Raw genomic sequence first — 20,784 nt, forward strand, 5'->3', positions numbered from 1 at the left:
TCCTTGTTCGGGACATTTCACAAAAGAGAGAGATGGAGAAACTGATGAGAGTTCCCAGGAGTTTGGGGCACAGAGACGTTTGACCCCACAAGGGAAGTTTCTGGAGTGATGAAATTCATTGTTTCTTTTTATTAGGAAAAAAGTAAACTTTACCGTGTGTATGTAAATTAGTTAACCAAAATAAAAGGAAAAGGAAACTATAACTCCTTAAAGTTTCAGAAATGTTGCTAATTGCAACTAAGAGCTCAGCCTATACTTTCTCTTTTAAGATTTTATTTATTTCTTTTTGATAGAGAGAGAGAAAGAACACAAGTGTGGGAGGGCAGAAGGAGAAGCAGACTCCTGGCCAAGAGGGCGCCCAGGGCAGGACTCGATCCCAGGACCTTGGGATCACCACCCGAGCAGAAGGCAGATGCCCAGTGACTGAGCCCCCAGGCGCCCTGGCACCCCGGCCTGTACTTTCGGTTCTCAGTGTGGATCCAGCTTCTCAGTTGTCAGATTAGGTTCTGGGTTCAGATTCCGAATCCCGCGTTCTATGTTTACAATCTCGAATCTGAAACCAGAGTCCAGATTCTGCAGTGGACGCCGGCCCGGCCATTTCGATCGTCTGCGGCGAGCTCTTCAGTGCAGAGCCCCACGAACTGTGACTCACAGCAAAACCAAGTCCAGCTTTCTGAGTCCCCAAAAAGAACAGTTATTTTATTTTATTTTATCTTTTTGAAGATTTTATTTATTTGTCAGAGACAGAGAGCAGTGGAGGGGGGGCGCAGCAGAGGGAGGAACAGGCCCCCCGCTGAGCAGGGAGCCCGATGCGGGGCTCGATCCCAGGACCCTGAGATCATGACCTGAGCCGAAGGCAGACGCTTCACAGCCTGAGCCACCCGGGCGCCCCCAGTTTTTATCATTTAAATGGTGACGCAAGCGTCTTTATAACATCTTCAGCGTGCCTCTCGCCCACCGGGCTGAAGACAGCTCATCTAGCTCTTAAGGCAACCTTGGCTGATGCCGGCGGGGAGTCCCCGAGGTTGCAGGGGCTCCGCATGGCCTGCAGCCCTTCTGCTGACACTGAGGTCGGTCTGGCACGATAGAAATCCCCTGGCCCATGTGCTCGCTCCTTGAGTATCTTAATATGTCAGTCCGTTATTTTCTGGCAAAAAGAAAGGATGCTCTGGTTTTCTTTCCTTTAGGAGTGACTTGGTTTTCTCTTATGACCCAATCATGTCTCTTTTTCTGTAAAGTTCACCCGTTTTTTAACTGCCTCAGTGCTGGTCACTCTGGGTCGTGCTCCCACTGCTTGATGTCCTCTCTCACTGTGCACCTTTGAGGGCTGTTTCTCCTCCAGCAGAGTCTTCTGGACGTGCCCTTCGTGCTTCGGCTCGCTGGAGGGCTGCGGCGGCTGCGCTGGGGACAGGCGTGCGCACGGGCGGGCGGGCGCGGGGGTCCTGCTGGCCCCACTGGCCCACCACCTCGTCTTCGCGCGCCATCGACGTGCCTCCCGAGGGGGCGTCTTCTGGGACCTCCCGTGGTCCAGCCTCCACAGCAGCTTCTCTGAGGACGAGGAGTTCCCACTCTTCCCTGAGTTCAGCGGGCCGACCTCCCAGACAGGAGCCTTCCCTCCTCGGCTGTTCTGCTCCTAAACTGCTTCTTCCGCAGCTGCCACGTTTCATCACTCCTTGGCTCCTTAGGAAGTATCAGATGGCGGTTTCCATGTGTTTTCTAGCACGGTCTTTGCCGTGCTGACTGCATTGACATCCGTCCATGTAGGTTGGGAATTATCCCACAAACCAGTTCCAAGCTGACCTCAAGAATCAGAAGATGAACCAGTTGAATCCGAGTGATACCAGCAAAGACCACGGATCCAGCGAAGAAAGCGCGAGGGACTGCGCTGAGAGCCACGAAAGCCGGAGCCGTCTGCCCGCACGTGTTTCAGTTCCTTGTCTGCTCTGCTTCTCCCGGGCTCCACCCAAACCTTCACTTACTCTTCTGATACCTACGGTCATTTCCACACAAGGACACTAAACTCACCAGTTGACTCTGTCTTCTTATTGGTGTCAGTCACCACCCAGCACCCACGGTCTGGGGTCCCCGCCGCATCACTTGCTCCCAGAGCTTGCCCGTGCCCGTTCCAACACGCGCCTCCTCGACACCACCACGTCGGCTACCTGAATGACTGATGGACATGCACTTAGGCAAACGAAATTCAACACCTTTTTGTGTAAAACCCACCATCGGTGTGGTACCCTGTGCGTGCACGCAGACATGAAGAAAGACCAAACGTGCCAGAAGATCAGGCGGGGAAGTGGATTTCCTGGGGGTTGGCGGAGGAATGCTTCCAGATAAGAAGTCGGGGGTAGGCAGGGTGAGGGTGAGTTCTCGTCTGGCACTTCGGTTTCAGGAGGTGGTTGTGCTGGTCGCGGGGGGCCGGGTTGGTGAGGGAGAGACTGCATGCACGGGCCTGGCCGGCCCACCTGACCCCAGAGCACCTGCACAGGCCCCCACCTGACTCATCCCTGTGCTTGGACCCTGTCCGGTGCAGCTAACCCCGGTGTGGACAGGTCTTTGCACAAACGCCACCTTCTGGGTCAGGTTTCTTCTGGGCGTACTGAAAACCACTCCGTGCCCGGCACCCATGTTCCCGTCCTGTTCCACTCTCTTGTGTCCATAGCACAGTTCACCTTGTGGCGTACTGCAGCATTCCTTCCCCCTCCTGCCAAAGGGCCACCGGGGACCCAGCACCTAGGACAGGCCGTGGAGTGAGCAGGCTCAATAAACATCCGTGGAACGGGTGAGCGAAGGCTTCTCCCGCAGAAGGAAGGCTGGGCCTCTCTCGCCCGCCGTCCACGGGTGCCAGCAGCTGCGAAACGGAGAGACGTCGGCAAGCAAGGTGAGTCGGGGCTGGCTGGAACTGCCAGGAAGGGTCCCCGGGCAGACCTTTCCTGGGGCTTCTGTCCCTCTGCTCGTGTCTGCACGGCATGTTGTGCTGCACAGCCCTCCCTGGTTCCGAGAAGAGGGGTGGGCTAGTGGATCCACAGCCGATTTCCAGACGCCCGGGATACGGGTGAGAACTCATGTGTGTGTCTGCCGGACAGGGCCAGGCCCCACCCACGGTCCAGGTGCAGCCGCCTTGTGGGGACTTCAAAGTTCCGGGGGGAAAGGGCCACGGGGCTACATACAGGTGACTCACTGTTCTGTGTCTGAAAAATTGACTGGGTCCGGAGTCAAAATATTTATTTAATGAGCAAAAGCGTGCGCCTACTTGATTTTTAAAAGTGTGTTGCTTTTCGCTCCTCGACTGAAAAGGGACCTTTGAGCTCTGGAACTGGTTGTTGAGGTTGGATGAGGTAGAGAACAGCGTATAAGCGCAGGAGACAATGCAGCATTTTCCTTGCGGTCCTGAGGCAGGTGGCCTCCCTGGAGTGAGGGGGCTCCGGGGGCTCCAACGGGACACTCCCTGCCCCCCAGGGGTCTCTCTGTCCATCGCAGAGCTGTGTCCCTTTGGGAAGTGTCTTCATTCGCGGCAAAGAGCTGAGGTCTTGAGGCAGAAATGGGTGTGGATCTTGGCAAGTTTTGCTGCCTGTTTGAGACTCGGTTCACTCCCCTGTAAAATGGGCATGGGAGAGTGGGGGCTTCTGCCCCGTGGGCTCCTGGTGGGATCCTCACGGCTACTGACCAAGACAACATATGCCCCCGCCGGCTGTGGCACAGCCCCGGGGAGTCTGACCCTGTCAGAGCCTCTTCTCCGCCACATGGGTGAGGCTTTCCTCTGAGGACCCCATCCCAAGGTTGGTCCTGCCACCCCGTGTCCTGGGACACCCCCCTGGGTGTGTGGTGTCCCCATCCTGCCCCAGCTCTCCTGACCCGTGAGAGGGTGCAGCGCCCTGGGACAGTGTCTGAGCAGCTCACCTGGACAAGAGCCCTGCAGAGCAGTGTCCTTGAAAACAAAGGCGACTGGCCGCCCTGGGAGCTCAGGTAAAATATTTCACATCTGTGAACATCAATTTTCTGCATAGGAGAGGCTTGATCAAGGTGACTGCTAAGGCTGTTTTGTGTTTGAACTTGCTGCTAAGTTTGCCGTGTGTGTCCGTGGGGTCCCTGTGGCTGCTGTGACAGGTCAGCTTGCGCTGAGGGGCTCAACACAACACACATCTCTACTCACGCTCCCGCTCCGGGCCTGAGGACTGAGCTCAAGTCTCCGGCAGGACTGAGCCCCCTCTGGAGGGGCTGGGAGGGTCCCTCCTGCCTCCCCCAGCCGCTTGGGTCCCAGGGGTCCCTCATCACGTGGGGTGCGGGGGGTGTCTCTCTGTGTGTCTTCTTTTCTGCTTCTGTGCGATTGCATGTGGGCCCCTGGAGAACCCGGAGAAATTCCTCTCAGGAGCCTTAGACTCTGTTCGCTGTAGACAGCCGGGGCTCTAGGGAGCGCGGGTTCTGTCAGGGGGACGGGGGAGAGGGCTTCTAGTTCCATAAAATGTTCTCTAAAGGCCCTCTCGGGTGCGCTCTCTGAGGTACACAGTAAGACCTTGCACTTCTGTCGTGTTTTCTGTACAGTCCGCGCGGCGGCGAGCGTAGGCCCCGCTGGTCGTCGGCGTTTGCTTTAGCTGGTCGAGGCGCACCGGGAAGGGCAGGAGGCCTGGCTGCTGGACCATCCCCACTCAGCAGCTGGGAAACCAGTCAATCCGGTTCCAAGCTTCTGTTTGTACTTGGCCCCCATCTGCTCCATCACCTACACAAGCCTCCGGGTCAGGGCCAGGCCAGACCCACACTCGACAGCAGCAGGAGGGACGGCCCACCCCACCGGACCCTCCCTCCGACTGAGACTTGGGACACAGGAGTTCCTCTCACTCCCCACCGCTCTGCGGGTGCTGCCCACCTCTGCCCCCTCCGCTGGGAGGGTGTCCCCTCCAGGCAGGAAGGCAGCACCTCCACCGTGTGAGGCCATCTCAGGAGCACACGGGGGCACAGCCTGGGCCGCACGTGGGTCCTCTGCGATGGCAGGTGGGGTTGCCCGGGGTGGCGGCAAGTCACCAAGCCCCCGTTCTGCCCTGTAGCCAGGAGGCTGGAGCCGCGGTCGGGCACATCGGCCACGTCATTTGTTCTCCTCATTGTCCAACTCCAGGCTCCAGCTCTGTGTTCCGGGCAGGAGTAGGAGGGCAAGGCATCTGCCACCCACATTTACTTTTTCTAAAAAATCAAAACTTGACCCCCAAATGCCCCAGAAAGTCAGACCCCGGCTGACTTCTCGGCCGCCGGAAGTGTCCTGCCGTAAGACGTGGAGAGAGCTTCTCTGCCGTCGGCGATGGAGAGAGACGAACTGAAGACGCAGGGACCACCGATTCCCTCAAAATCCCACTGAATATTTTAGAGCCGGGGAAATCTGGGGTTCAGCTGGCAGCTTGCCCTGGCCACACAAGCTCGTGGGCCTGCCATGGCACCTTGCTGGTACACAGGCCGGCTGACCCGCTGCTCAGCAAGGCGGACGGTCCCCACAGCCCGCCACAGGCTGCGTTGCACAGCAGGAACGCCTTTCTCTCACAGCAGCGCTCCTGCTCTCTGGGCTGCTCATGTCCTGGCACACAGGACTCATGGGCCACACAAAGGGGCAGCACCTGACTTTGTTCCTTGGGTCTGCTAAGCTCTGCCGTGTGATGGCTCTGAACCCAACAGGGACCCGTGTCCTGCATCGGGCAGCGTGGCGCAGGGATCTGCCTGCCCCTGCCAGCTGGGGTGGCCGATGCCTGGAGCAGATAGGGCTGGCTGACCTCGGCTCCTGGGTGAAGGACCAGGATGGCAGGGGTGCTCTGTGTGGCCAACACCCCGCCTGGTCCAGAGGGACCCTGAACCCTGTGCTGGCTAGAGCCTCAGAGGCAGGCAGCAGGCTGCAGGTCCCCAGACCTGATGCAGGGGGTTATACCCAAGGTCTGTCCCTCACTCGGCCCTGCACCTCTTCCTGGCGGTTAAGCAGGAGAGCAGGAAGGGGGGGGGCGGGGGGGGGCACGGGGGCAGCTCCCACTTGGAAGACACTAGGTGCACGGCAAGACAAAGGCACAGGGGTTGTGGGGTGTAGCGTCCCGGGAGTGGACATGGCTGTCCCAGAAGGTGGGCAGGGCCCCTGGCCTCCAGGTGAGGGTCATGGCTCAGAGGCCTGAGGGGCTCTCGGCCTTCCTTATGAGGTGACTGCTGCTTTGCCCCACACTGTGCCAGTGCACATAGGCCCTGTTGTCTCGGGTCCCCACTTCCAGAACAAACTGGAAGACCCCTCTTTCTGAGAAATCTCGGTTTTTAGGTGTTGGCCACTGTAGTGAATGGTGGCTCCTCTTCCTCTCTCTCCCTGACCGGCGCAGGGGTGACTTGGGGACATGGAGCACCCACCCCATGGATGGAGATGGGGGCTGGGGGACACTTGCTGGGCTCCAGGGCTAGAGCGTGGAAGCAGGGGTCTCGGGCAGGACACAGACAGGAACCAATCCCACCCGGGCTCGTGGGAGCTGAGCAGCACCTGAGCGTCGGGGCTGGGTGCTAATCAGCCGTGCTGAGCTCGCCTGCCTCAGGGTTCCCGCCGTGTGTCCTGCAGGCCTTGCGTCTTACCTGACCCCTGATCAGATCAACTCTTGACAGACGTTCACACGCTCCAGGTGAGACAGGGCCCTGCCTCCACCTCCCCAGGGTGGACCCGCCTGCCCCCTCCGGCTTCATTTACGTTCCGTACAGATGCTGGTGTCCTGGCCCCGGGGTCGGGAGACACCCAGGGTCCTTATAGCCCATGAAGGGTGGTCTAGCTGAGTGCCGTCGGGGACTCCTGCAACAGGACCAGAACCCCACGGTCTCAGGAGAGGTACCCTAGAGCTGCAGGTCCAGCCAGCAGGGGCCCTGCACTACCCATTCTGAACTCTCACCTTCCCAGAAACGGGGGGCAGAATCACTTACCAAAGACACGCGGAGTCCGCACAGCTGGACTTGCTCCTGGCCCGGGGCCGACGCCGCCCCAGCCTGACCCCCAGCCCGCCGGGAGACCCCCCCAACTCCTCGTCCACACCGCTGGCGACGCTGCACCGACAGAAGGGGTGGCACCAGCCCATTCTCTGTGTTAAGATTTGCCAGGTATGAGGTCAGGGTGCTCTCGTGAGCCCCCAAAACACCCCTGAAAACCGGCTGGACGGAGAAGACACACCCCACGGCAGCTGGCAGAACGCCCCAGGAGCACACAGGGAGCATCCCCCGGCCCCTCCTGGTTCCCAGCGCGGGGCTGAGCTCCGCCTGGGGGCAAAATGGGAAACTGCCCCCTTTCCCCCTGGAGCACATTGCAGGCCTGCTCCAGCCCTCACCCCTGCCTGGGCAAGGACTGCCATAGTTTAGGTCTCAGACTACCAGCACCCGTGGGAATCCTCAAGCTGCCCAGCCCTCCGGACGTGGACCCACCCTCCAGTTACTCTGTCTCCTTCTCTGGTCTCCTCCCTGGATGAATGACACTTCAGTTGCTGCGTGTAGTTTGGAGATTGAGGCTAAGAGGCCTGGAAGCCTTCCTGGAATGTTCTCGAAAGCTGTGGAAGGCTGCATGCAGTGGGGAGCTTGGTGTGCAGGAGGGGCTCTCCACTGCTATCTCCAGTGCATGGCCACCCAGGCCCCCCCAAAGCTTCTCCATGAGCCCCCTGCACCAGTCACAAGCACCTCTCCAAATTTTAAGCTCCCAGGGCAGTTGGGACCACAGGAGGAGCTGGATAAAGGCACCCGCAGGGTTCAAAGGCAGTACCTGGGGGTCATCTGGGTGGGCAGGTGCTGAGCCGGGCAGGGGTGTGTTCCCTCGGTGGGTCTCACATACCTGTCGAAGACCCAGTCCAATGCAATCAGCTGTGACAGGACCCAGGAGAGGATGCCATGGGGCTTTGGGCTGTCCCCTCGGGGTGGGGTGGGGCTGTCTGAGCCAGGGGCTGAGACCCTTCCCGGATCCCCACTCCCCCTCAGTGCATTCTTCCTGCTCCCTGGTTGCCTGGGGCCAGCTCCCAGCGCCAACATTCCTGGCTCGCTTCAAAGCAGTTCAAAAGGAACTCCAAAATAATACCCCCTAGATTCATCCCCGTAAACAAACGGAGGCAGGTGGCAGGTCCAGAACAGAAGATGGGTCACATAAACCTGGGTTTGATTCAGTGTCCATATGACCATTAAAAATGATGTTTGATAAATGATGGTGAAGAATATTTAGTTACATAGAGTTCATACAGAGTAAAAAATAGATATGTATCTGCCTAAGAGAGCGGTCAGCACCATCTCACTGTCATTGAGTATATACAGGCTTGGGAGACACACTTGCGGGATCCATGTCAAAGTGTTAACCTTGGCGGTTTCGATGTGGTGGAATAGTCAGTCTTTGTTCTCCGGTATTTTGCATCTTTTCTGCAATGAATATGCAATACCTTCAGAAGCAGAAAACATGATTTTTGAAGTTCTATTGGCACTTCTATCGTAACAGAAACATTGACTCTGTGTGGTGCTGTCCCACGGGGCAAGTGCAGAGGTCCCCGCCCACCCGAACTGACCACTGGGAGAGCCGGGAGCGCTGGGTGTCCTGGCTGTGCCCTGACCAGCTACTTCCCTCTGCTGGGGGCCAACGGAAGCCTTTTGCTTGCCTCTGTAGGCTTCTAAAGCCAGGCTGTCGGGTCAGTTTCTAAGTTTCTTGCCTGCACAAACTTCCACTCAGCAGACCTGGTGTGGGGCCCCCACGGGGCCTGGGACATGCCCAAGTCCGTGGAAAGGGAAGCACGGGCAGCACTGGAGTGACATCTTGGTCAGTTACGGGACACTCCCGAAGCAGGCTTGCGAGTCCCCATAAACACTGAGCAGCACGAGGGCCCAGGGAGGCCAAGCTTGAAGCCCTGCGCCGCCTAGCAGAGTTGGGGTACCCTGTACCCCTCCCTGCTGTGCGCACCCCCACCCCTCCCCTATACCTCCTGCCTCTAACCCCGCTGTAAGCCTCCAGTGCCCACACACCCCTTACCTCCGCCCTCCACCTCTATGCTACCACCCAGGCAGGGACATGCCAGGGGACTTTGCTGATAGGCCGGTGACATCTGGGGTGAAGGGTAGCAGGGGTGTCTCCTGCTCCAGACAGCAGGAGATGGGGAGGCAGGGGTGACCCCACGGTTCAGGCTGGTTGAGGCACATTCGGACACGGACAGGGTCTTCCCCGAACCCTGCAGACCTCAAGTGCTGCTCACAATGCTCCGTAAAGGTCCTAGAGGGACGCGCCTGCCACCAACTATCGGTCAGTGGGCGAGCACCACGCTCGGGCCCCAGACTTCACGGGCCGCCTCCGAGTGACCCCACGTGTGGGGTCCCGGGTGAGGCAGGGAACCCACGGGCTGGCGGGCTTTCCCGGGGGACAGCACCCCTCCCACTGAGGGCAGAGGACCGCTTGAGTCTGGCAGGCCCACTCGAAGGCCAACGCCAGCTTCGACTCGCCCCGCCCACCGGCCCGGACCCCGCCCACCGGCCCGGACCCCGCCCCTCGGCCCGGACCCCGCCCCTGACCCCGGACCCCGCCCCTCGCGGCTCTGCCGCGGCCCCACCGCGCAGGCGCCAGCGCAGGTGCTTGTCGTTTGAAAGTATGGCGCCCGCGGGCCCGCGGCTGGTGCTGCGTGAGGAGAAGATCCGGGAGAAGAGCGGCCTGGCGCCTCACCACGACCTGGGTGCGCGGCGGTGCGGGCCGGCGGAGGGTGCGAGCTTCCCGCCGCGGCGTCCGCAGACGGGGTCGGACCAGAGCGCGCCGTCCTGACCGCGCTCTTCCCGAACCGTCCCGAAGGCGGGGGGCGGGGAAGAAGGGGGTCCGCGGGGGGCGGGGCGCCGGGGGTCAGAGGGGGCGGGGAGCCGCCGGGGGGCGGGGTCCGCGGGGGGCCGGGTGGGGCGGGGACCGCGGGGGGCGGGGCCCGGAGTGGGGCCGGGGTCGCGGTGGGGGCGGGGACAGGGGGCCGAGCGGGGGCGCGGTGGGGGAGCCCCGGGGCGGGCCGAGAGAGTCCGCGGGTTTTCTTCTATTTAAAACGTGTTTTCAAGATCGCGATCGGTTTGGTTCGCTTTGATGGGGAGACGGAGGGGAGCGGGGACGAGCGGACTCCTCCGCGCCCCCGGGGGTGCCCGCGCGGACCCCACCCCGGACCCTGAGGTCGGGCGGAAATGCCGAGCCTCCCGCACGTCCCGCCCGCGCTCCACCCCGGGAGGCGGTTTCGGTCGGCGCCTCCAGGGGTGCGGCCGCCCGCGGTCGCGGGGCTCCTGGGTCGCGGGGCTCCTGGGTCGCGGGGCTCGGGGCGTTCCGGGACCCTACGCTGTGTGCGCGGCGGACCTGGCGGGCGGCCGGCGTGCGGTGTGGCCCGGAGAGGCCTGTCCCTGCGGCGCCCCGAGGGCACGTGTCGCTTGTCCGCCGGGGGACGCGCTCGTGCCGCTTCCTTTGGGGCTGGGGGCTGTGGCGGGCGCTGGGACCGACCCTCGGGAGAAGGCGTCGGGCTCGCGCGTGCGCCGGGTTCGCCGGTCCGAGTCCGGAGGTCGGTCGTGCCGTCCGCGCAGGCCTGGGAGACGCCTGCGACCGGCCCCGGGGATGCGTGTGTCGCCGTGTCGCTAGCCGGAGACGCCACGCGCTCTGCGTCTGTTGCCGCGCACTCCGCGCGGGGTTTACCCTGGAGACGGGGACGCGGGAGGGGAGCGGAGCGCCCAGCGCAGGGCCGGAGGGGCCGGACCCGCCTCCCTGAGATCGCGACCCGAGCGGAGCGGGGGTCCCGGCCGGCGCCCGCCCCCCCACGCGGGCGCTCCTGCTTGGGTAGGGTCCGGCGCGGAGAGGGCGACGGCGACGCAGGCCTGCGGTTTCCCGCCCGGACACCGGGCCGTGACTCACACTGTCACCTTCCCGCTAGCTCGGCGGGGTTGGGAGCTTTCCTTGAGAAGTCCTCTTCGGCCTGTGCGCTCTTGGGGGGGGGGGGGTTCTCCGTGCGATTCTCTGTGTATATCTGTCCAGGCGTGTTCGGTTCACCGTCCGGTCTGCGCTGGTGAATGGTCCAGGTGCGCTCTCGGGGCGCCCGGAGTTTCCTGCAAATGCGGGTCGGATCCTGTTGGCTGATAATGAGGTGATTCTTCTGGATCCTGGTTGATTTCCCGCCCGGCAGCTGCCCGGATGCGGGGCAGGGGACGGGGCAGCCCCTCGCCCGGAGCCTGAATTGGTCGGTCCCTCTTGCACTGCGTCCTGGGTGTTGGAGCTGTGCTGTCTGAAGCCGGGTGAGGGTTAGGGCCCGGGGATGTGGAGAGAGCCCGCAAGCCGGTGGTGCTCCCGGTTCTCCCCCGTGACGTTCTTGGTGCGGCGTCTGCCACTGTAGCTGCTCCAGCTTTCCTTGGTTCCAGTTTTCAGGGCACCTCCGTCCCCATCCGTGTCCCTTTAATCTAAGCCTGGCCCGTGGCACTGTTTGAAATGAGGTTCTTGTCGGCAGTGGGTGGTGGGTTCATTTTTAGTGACCCTGCCAATCCGTTTTATGGAGTGTGCTTGGACCCTTTCCGTGAGGTGGATTGTTGGTGCGGGACAGCTGAGCTCGCCGTGGCATGGTTTGTTTCCTACTGTCTTGTTCTTCTTTAGTTTCCTGCCTTCCTGGGGCTTGACTTTTCTTAGTTTCCGTTTTGAGTTATCTATCAGAGTTTGGAGCTTAGCTCTTTGTATAGTGTTTGTAATGGTGGTTCATAAATCACAGTGTATTTGTATAACTTAACACAGTCTGCTTGTGTGGACATTTTACCCCGTTAAGCAAAACGTAGAAACTTTATAAGCAATGTTTCCTTTTTCTTTTTTATCTTTCATAATTTAGTTGTCTTAAGTATTTTCTCTGGATGCCTTGGAAACCACATTAGTTGTTTTCCCTTTTCTTTTACAGTCATCCAACATGTTAAATAACTCTAGAGGAAACATTGTTACTACGTGTTTCCCTGTTTCATTATTCGTTCTTCATTCCTGGGGCTTTGGGTTTTCTTCTTTTATCCTCCTCTGTGCTGGAAGAGATCTCTGCAGCAGTTGCCGTAGGACGGCTGTGCTGGTGAAACGTCTGTGTTTCTTCACTCGAAAACACCGTATGTCACCTCAGTCCCTAAGACTGTTTTTGGCGGATACAGAGTTCTGGGTTGAAAGTTCTTTTCTTTCAGCACTTGGGAAATGTGGGGCCCTTCCTTCAGGCCTCCTTGGTTCTGAAGCATAGTCCCCTGTCCTGTGAGTAGTTTTCTCTACCAGTAATGCCTTTTCTGGTTGCTTTCGAGATTCTTCCACTGTTCTTAGTTTTTAGAAGTTTATTTCTGATGTATCTGGGCTTTTTTTTTTTTTTTTTTGGTCTTTATTCTGTTTGTGGTTTTCTCAGATACTGGAATATGTACCTGTATGTCCTTTGCCAAATCTGATAAGTTTTCAGCTATTATTTCTTTAATTGTTAAAATTTTTTCTTCTTTGTCACACTTTCCCTTCTTCTTGGAACTCTAATTGGAACTGCACTGGGACCTGTTGTGACAGGAATGTTAGATCTTTTTCTGCGGACCCTTGAGGCTCTGCTCTTTTTATTTTTATTTTTTTTAAGTGTCTTCTCTCTGCTGGTCAAGTAAAACAATTTCGATCAATATGTTGCTGCATTTACTCTGGATTTTGGCTTCTGTCGTCTCCTCCTGTTACTGAGCTGCTTCTGCACAGTGCTTTTGATTCACTTATTGTATTTCACGTTTCTGAAATTGCTGTTTGTTTTCTTTATGTTTTCTGCTTTTTAGCCAAGACTTCCTATTTATCGTTTGTTTCAAGAATGTTGATAATTGTTCATTGAACTATTGCTTTAAAATTCTTTTTTTTTTTAAGACCTTATTTATTTATTTGACACAAAGAGACAGAGATCACAAGTAGGCAGAGAGGCAGGCAGAGAGAGAGGGGGAAGCAGGCTCCCCGCAGAGCAGAGAGCCCGATGCGGGACTTGATCCCAAAACCCTGGGATCATGACCTGAGCCAAAGGTGACTTAACCCGCTGAGCCCCCCAGGCATTCCTTTAAAATTCTTGTTAAAAAGTTCTGACTCTTGTCATTTCTATGTTGGTGTCTGTTGATTGTTTTCCTCATTCGAATTGAGATTTTTTTTCAGTTTTTGGTCACTTTGTATTGCGTTGTGGACATTTTGGGTATTAAGAGGCTTTTTCTTTTGTAAATCTCATTGCAGTGTTGGCACTGAGTGGGTGCTGCCTCACGGCTGAGGTGGCGGCCAGCATCCTGTCACATACACACTCCGCGCATGCCTGTGGGCCAGCCGGGGTAGGCGTCGGGGTCCACTCATGCTTTCTCGGTGCCGTCCACGGTGCAAGGCAGATGTATGGTGCATTTTTTTACTGGGTGCTGAGCTAGTGTGGGGCTCACGTCAGGGTCCTGTGCTGCAAGGCACCCATCCTCATCCTCCTCCCATGGCCCAAGGGCTTACCCTTCTGTGCTAGTCAGAGTCCATTGGCCGTTCTGGGTGGCCAGCTTCGTTGGCCCTCAGACTGCGATGTGTGGACGACAAAATAGAGCAACGCAGGGCCCTCACCGCTTGATGGTTTTCTGGAGGTCCCTAGACAGTGGGGCTCCCGTTCCCCACCCTCCCGAGGGGTCTGGTGCTTGTTTCATACCTTGGTTTCCAGGGAGTTAGGCATAGGACACGAGTAGAAGTAGGGTGAGATGGGTCTATTCTGTCTTGTGTGGAACTGGAGGCCCACAAATCAATTTTAAATTTGACTGAGATGTGTTTTAAAACATAAATATTCCTGAGGAAGTGTTGATGTGCCTAGACCCAAACTGTCTTTTTGATTACAGAAACTTATTATTGTAGCAACATTTACTTACTGGCTGCGCGTTGAGTGTGCCACGCAGAGGATGACCGTGCCCTCGTGTGTAAGTGGCACGGACTAGGCAGGCTAGCTAACCCGTGGGCTTCTGATCGGGACCCCTGAGTGGAGGCTACGCAGGCGCTGGGCTGAGCAGCCAGGAGTCAGAGTAAGAGCCCGGCTAGGAGGGCCTTGCTGGTGGGGGGTGCGGTCTGACAGGGGAAGCAGGGGCGTGGGGAGCAGGGCAAGGGCTCGGAGACATTTGGGGCATAAATAAGCTGAAACCTTGAGTGCGATTCTTTAATATCACCGTTCAGTTAAAAGTAATTTTCTGTTCTTAGCTGAGCTCCAGTCACTGTCTATTCCCGGAACTTACCAAGAGAAGATTACTCATCTGGGAACTTCTCTGGTGAACCTGACGGGTCTGAAGTCTCTAGACCTCTCACGCAACTCCTTGGTGAGTCTAGAGGTAAGTTTTAAGTTTGTTTCTTCAAAGACAACTTACTGTTGTCAGGAGCAGTGCAAAGTACGTGTATAGTCAAAAATACCCTCTGTGGGGCACCTGGGGTGCTCAGCGGGTTAAAGCCTCTGTCTTCGACTCAGGTCGTGGTCTCAGGGTCCTGGGATCGAGCCCCGCATTGGGCTCCCTGCTCAGCGGGGGGCCTGCTTCCCCCCCTCTCTCTGCCTGCCTCTCTGCCTGCTTGTGATCTCTGTCTCTCTCTGTGTCAAATAAAGTCTTAAAAAAAAAATCTTACACCTGCACTTATGTGTAGGCTGTATACTTGGGTCTGATTACAGGTGGTGTTTTTCTTGTGCATCTCATTACGTCTTTAAACTACTTGGACAACCAGAAGTCCTATCTCTGATGAAGACGATTGTATCTTTAAGGGAACTAAAATAAGGCCCCAAAGACTGTTGTGTGTGCCAGTCAGTCTGTCCCTGTCTGCGCTGCGTTTCTCTTCATCCACATTGGACGCTCACATCTGTTTATCATCTGCCTGCTGGTGGCCTCAAACCCTGGAGTGGCCAAGCCACGGGCGTGGGGCTTCCTGCAACGCTCCTGACGCGGCGGGCGCTTGGCCTGCTGAGCAAGGAAGAAGCCGCCGGCTGATGGCAGCGCGGGACGTTGTGTGAACGCTGCCCGTGACTTCATGGAGAAGAGGCTCGTGCCGCCCTTAGTAGAGAGAGACCCCCAGCACGGGGCTGGGAACCTGCCCAGAGTACCCCCTCCGGGCACCGGCTGTCCCGGTCTGTGCGGTGTGAGCGCCAACTGCAGGAGACGGTGACAAGCCGGTGGAAGCGGGCCGTCCCCGGTGCTGTCCGGGCTCTGTGCACGTGACCTTCCACAGCCGCTGGCCGCTCCCTGCAGGGGACCCGCGGGCTGCCTCCGTGGAGCACGCCCGTCTCTGTGCTCTTCCTGCCAGCCGCCTGTGGCCGTGGCCGGTGCAGGTGCCAGTGCAGGTGCATACCACCCCTAGCTCACTGCGGCTGAGCATGAGCTCACTGTGCCTTCGTCCCGTTGGCAGGGTGTCCAGTACCTGACTGCGCTGGAGAGCCTCAACCTCTACTACAACAGCATCTCTTCGCTCGCCGAGGTGTTGCGGCTCCACTCCCTGCCAGAGCTCGCCGACGTGGACTTCCGGCTGAACCCCGTGGTGAAGAACGAGGCCGACTACCGCCTCTTCGTCGTGCACATGCTTCCGAAGCTCAGGCAGCTGGGTAGGTGCCGCGGCCTCGCTCATGGCAGCGCTGGGCGGCGACCCGCGCGCTCCGCTCCCTGTTTGCGCCCGTGTCTCACCGGCTGGGTGTTGTGGGGCACTGCCTGGGAGGAGGGCGGGGAGCTCTGGCCACAGACACCTGCCCGGGGCGGCCAGGAGCTCGGTTGTGGGGGAGGGGCAGGCTGCTCTGTCACTTTCTGGCCCTCCACATTGTCACTGACTGGCCTGGATATACTCTCTAGGATCCGGTGGCGTTTCCTTGCCGGGCTGCCCAGGCTTCATCTTAGGCAGTTGGATGTTTCCTGGTTTCATGTCCACTTGGAAGGGCAGGTAGAGGAAGAGAAGTTCATGTGTCACACCGTCCCCCAGACAATAGGGACGGGAGAGTGAGGTTCTGGTGGCAGGTAGAGCTGCCCACTGGCTTAGTCACCCGTGTCCCTCAAAGAAACAGGTCTGTGTCAGGCCGTGGGACAAGCTTCCAGGGAGCCGGCCAGCCACGCCCGGGGGGAGGGTCATGCTTACAGAAGCCATCGTGGCGCCTCCCCAAGCCCTTCCTGGTTACCAGGAGTTGTTTTCGTCATGAGCGTTGTGCTGGTGCCCACCTTGTGTCGCCGCACCCGTGAGAGCGTGGCGTGTGAGCCCAAGGGCACGCTGAGCACGGGGAAGGGGCTGGCTTAGAGCCTGGGCCCCTCAGTCCGCCGTGTGAATGGGGTCATAAGTGCCAAGCAGTGGCGGAGTCGGCACGTCCCCGTGAAGGGCAGTGTTGCTCTGTGTCCTTAGTGATCACAGTGTGTCCTCAAGCCTGAGGGCCAGTTCATGCCTGGTGAGTCTGGGGCGTTCGGGCGTCTCTGTCTTCTGGGAGCTGACCTAATGAAACCAGAGTCAAGCCGGATCACAGCAGCGCTTGTCAGGGAAGACGGTCCACTGTCCTTGCACGCGGTAGGTACTGAGCTGGGGCCGCACTGTGGCTACTGGCCTGGCAGCGCCCAGGTGGTATCCGTGGAGATCCCCGTGTTTTGCGTCTCTTGGCTATAGCAGGTTCTCTCGCGAACGCTTTCTGCACAAGCTCGCCTCCCGGTGCCCCGTCCCCCGTGCTGCTGGGCCGTCAGCTCTGGGAGCCTGCCGCTCTGTCGGGCCGCGCCTGCCTGGGGTTAGGGGTGGGCTGTGGGCATCAGTGACCAACCCCCATCAGTATGTGTTTAGTTTGGATTTTCAGGTGTTTGGGGGGAGTACGTGCTGGTGCTCTCGCTTACTTCCGTTTACCAGCAGTTGAAGTTGGCGCTTTCACAAGCATTATGGTCCACATTATTGAAAAATTTTGCCGTCTTCAGTCTTAAATCTTTACTTTTCTCTTCATTATAAAGGTTTTAGATTCAGCCTCTTAGAGTGTGCAGAAGGGACATAATGAAGAGGGGCAGAAGGAGAGGGAGAAGCAGGCTCCCCACTGAGCAGGGAGCCCCAGCGGGGCTCGATCCAAGGAACCCGGGATCATGACCCGAGCTGAGGGCAGACAATCGACTGAACCACCCAAGTGCCCCCAGAGCATTGACTTTTGATGTTGGGAAGCATCTTAACCCTCAGATATGCTGAGGAAGACCCAGGAGTAAGAACTGATTAGAGGCCTTCCGGGGCCCTGGGCACTCAGGCGGGGGCAGTTGATCCTGCCCATCTGACGGTGCAAATCCTAGGCCCAAACACAAGACCTTGACTCCTCTCTTTAGCGAGTTCAGGGTTCTTATCCACAGAGACGTCTCCGACGTGCTCAGTGAGGTTCGAGAACCTCACAGGGCGCCCCCAGGACATGCATTAAGGGAGGGCGGTGCTGAGAAGGAAGTGCGCGTGAGCCGCGTGTCTCTCCCCGCGGCAGCAGGCTGCCGGCACGTGGTCCCTGGGGCTGCGCCGCATGGGAGCCGGCCAGCCCTGCTGGAGCCCGCACTCAGCATCTCTGGGAAGCCTAGTGTAGCTACGACGGCCCAGCATTCCTTTCCTGGGGCTGCACAGTGCTTAGGGGGGACTCCTGGGGCAGTGCCGGCCTGCCTGGGGGGATGGAAGGTCCCTGAAAAGTGGTGGCAGTCCTGGTCATGTGCGGTTGGCTGCAGGGAACGCGACGGGGGTGCCTTCCTTTCCACAGGGAAGTGGGTGTGCTTCAGGGGTGCTAGGAGGTACCCTGTGGGGTTTGGTCACCAGGGCCTGTCCCCTGCTTCGTGACTTGCTCATTTCTCTGGCATTTTCTCCCTAGATGACCGTCCTGTGAGAGAGAGCGAGCGGAAGGCGTCCCGGCTGCATTTTGCGTCGGAGGAGTCACTCAGCTCGAAGCAGAGCTTCCCCGCTGGTTTCAGAGTCGGAGGGTAAGAGCAGAAGTGGCATCTGGACGCGGAGAGGAGCTGTTCAGACTTGTCTGTGGCTAGAACCTTTACCGGAAAGATACTTCTGTGTGCCGACCGCCACTCGGAGGGCAGCTGTGCCGAAGAGGAGAGGGGCCCTCTGCCCGTTGTCCGTGTTTTCCGTAGTTACTTGTCATAGTAGAATGTTTATTGAAGTGACACATGTAACATCAAACCGTGTGAAAGCACGGCCCCTCGTCGCCTCCTCAGCCTCGGAGGCGGCCCCCGCCCCTTCTGCGGCCGCGCGGCTTGTTTGCGCCCTCTCTCCTCTCCAGACCGGACCAGCGCACCGCCAGTCGGCGTGCGAGCGCTTTGACGCGGGAGCTGACGGCCGCACGGGCCCTCGCTCCGCGGCCCGACGGTCGGTCCGTGCGGCGTGGTCCTCCCAGCACGCTCTGCTCAGTGGCGGCGGCGGTGCTGGCTCTGCCGTGTGCGGCCAGGCGGTGGGACCGGCATCTCCGGCCTGCCTGTGCCCCGCCTCGTGCCCGCTCCTGGCTCTTGTCAGCTGCCCTGTTATGTTCAACTGCTCTGGGAAGGTTGACAGCATTTCAGGGAGTTCTGAAACCATAAGCTGTCTTCGTGGTTTGCAGGTTGATTTTTATTTATTTATTTAGTTAGTTAGTTAGTTTTTAAGATTTTATGTATTTGTCAGAAAGAGACAACGCGCGCACAAGCAGAGGGGGCAACAGGCGGAGAGAGAAGCCGGCTCCCCGCTGAGCAGAGAGCCGGTGTGCGGCTCCAACCCAGAACCCTGGGATCCTGACCTGAGCAGCAGGCAGACGCTTGACTAGGCCCCTGGGCGTCCGTACAGGTGGATTTGAAAGGGCAACGTCTGCCTCGCTTGTGCCAGGGTCATAGACTGTACGCCGTGTCGCTCTGTCTAAAGCCTTCAGCCGTCTTGCACCGTATGCCTTAGCTTACCTTTCGGCTCCTCAGCGCACAGATTGACCTGCTCTTTCCCGAAGAGGGCTGGAGCGCGAATACTTTTGGTTCTGCGGTCCACGCGATCTCTTTCCCGGCTTTGGAACGCTGCCTCTGTCGCGTGAAGGCACCCGCAGATAATGCTTCAACAAACAAACAGCTGCGTTCCAGTACAGCTTCATTTACGGGGATAGGCAGGGCGCTGGGTTTGAGCTGTGGCCTCGCTTAGCCAGTTTCTGTTCTGATGTCTCAGGATCAGTTCCAAGTCCTTGGGGTCTCTTGTTCGTCAGGTCCCCTTATCTCTCCCGCTCCCCTTCCTTCCCCATTTCAAACCAGACCAATGACTGTGTAGACAGCTGTTCTCAGTACTGTGTGCAATGGTCTGGATGTTTGTGGCCCCCAAATTCCTGTGTCGAACCCTTACCCTGCTAGGTGCTGCTGTCAGGAGGTGAGGCCCCCAAAGGCAGAGCCTCATGGATGGGCGTGGCAGCTCGTAGAGAGACAACCCACCCCCCCGAGTTCCCCAGCCCCTTCCACCCCGTGAGATTCTGAGTCAGGTAGTGTCGACTTCTGACTTTGCTCTTCGTTGATATTTTCTTGGGTCTTCCGGGGCCTTTGCCGCTCTGTGTAAGTGTCAGTTTGTTCGTGTCCGTGGAAGACCTTGCTGGGACCCCTGTGACCGCGGTGACTCTTACAGATCGGACTGGGAGGATCGGACACGTGACAGTCTTGAGTCTTCGTGCGAGCACAGGGGGTCTGTGCGTGTGTTAGTTCTTGATTTCACTTAGCAGAGGTGTGTGCTTTTCCTCAAACAGATCTTGCACACGTGTCGTTCGATTACACCTAATCTGTCGTCTTGGGATGCCTCCGTAAATGGTGCTGTCCTGCTTCATTTGGCACGCCAGATCTTGTTGGTGTGCAGGAAAAGCCTGACTTTTGCATGTTCACCTTGCGTGTGTGTTTCCTAGAGCTGATGTCGCAAAGTGCCACAGACCGGGTAGCTCAATAACAGAAATCTGTTGTCTCACCGTTGTCAAGGTCGAAGTCTGGAATCAAGATGTTGGGGCGTTGATTCTTTGTGGAGGCTGTGAGGGAGAACCTGTTCCTTTAGTCTTCTCGTGCTGTGCTGGAAATCTTTGGTGTTCCTTGGCTTGCAGATGTATCTTACCAGTGCTGTGTCTTCACGTGGCTGTCTTCCTTCTCCCTGTGTCTTCGCACAGGGTCTCTCCTTCTACATGCTTGTTTCTGTGTCCCAGTTTCTCCAGAAGGTGCCGGTCAGGTTGGATTAGGGGCTGAGCCTAGTCTCGTATTAACTTGATTACGTATGTGAAGACCCCATTTCCAAATAAGGTCACGTTCTGAGGTACAGGGTGTTGGGACTTCCTATCTTTTGAGAGGGACACAATGCGAATCGTAACTCCTTGTGTTTTGCAGCCTTATTTTACTGGAGTTTTTTCCCCCTTGTTTTTGGTTCATTCTTGAGGATTTTCTGCATAGACGATCATGTATCTGTGACAAAGACAACTTCCCAGTCTGTATACCTTTTATTTCCTGTTCTTGTCTTACTGCATTGGCTGAGACTTCCGGTGTGACGTTTAAAAGAAGCAATGAGAGGGGCCGCCCTTGCCTTGCCCTACTTACAGGGACGTGTCTGTTTCTCACCACTAAGTGGGATGTTAGCTACAGGTTTCCATAGATGTTCCCTCTAGTCTTAGTTTGCTGATCATTGTTATCATCAGTGGATGTTGGATTGGGTCAAATGCTTTTTCTGTCATGGTATGAGCATGTGAGTTTTCTTCTTTAGTCTTTTGATGTGATGATTGCATTGATTGATTTTCAAATGTTGAACCAGCCTTGCATACCTGGAATAAATCCCACTTGGTTGTGGTGTATAATTCTTTTTATACGTCGTTGGATACAATTTGC

General features: G+C 57.8%; 1 protein-coding gene across 5 annotated transcripts in view; it reads left to right on the plus strand.

Moving 5' to 3' along the window:
* The first annotated feature begins 9,577 nt into the window (after positions 1-9,577).
* The window catches only part of CEP72 (centrosomal protein 72), a 31,925-nt gene continuing 20,718 nt past the window's right edge, over positions 9,578-20,784 (plus strand). For 2 of the 5 annotated variants that reach the window (XM_059416805.1, XM_059416802.1), the window contains exons 1-4: positions 9,578-9,704; positions 14,177-14,304; positions 15,362-15,554; positions 17,793-17,901. In XM_059416805.1, coding sequence (XP_059272788.1) covers positions 9,596-9,704; positions 14,177-14,304; positions 15,362-15,554; positions 17,793-17,901 — 539 coding nt within the window. In that variant the 5' untranslated portion in view covers positions 9,578-9,595. Of the gene's footprint in view, positions 9,705-10,288; positions 10,796-14,176; positions 14,305-15,361; positions 15,555-17,792; positions 17,902-20,784 lie in introns of those variants that run through there. The other 3 variants (XM_059416803.1, XM_059416804.1, XM_059416806.1) reach the window with 3 other exon arrangements.

The sequence above is a fragment of the Mustela nigripes genome, chromosome 12 (assembly GCF_022355385.1).
Source record: "Mustela nigripes isolate SB6536 chromosome 12, MUSNIG.SB6536, whole genome shotgun sequence".
In the NCBI taxonomy this organism is placed as follows: Eukaryota; Metazoa; Chordata; class Mammalia; order Carnivora; family Mustelidae; genus Mustela; species Mustela nigripes.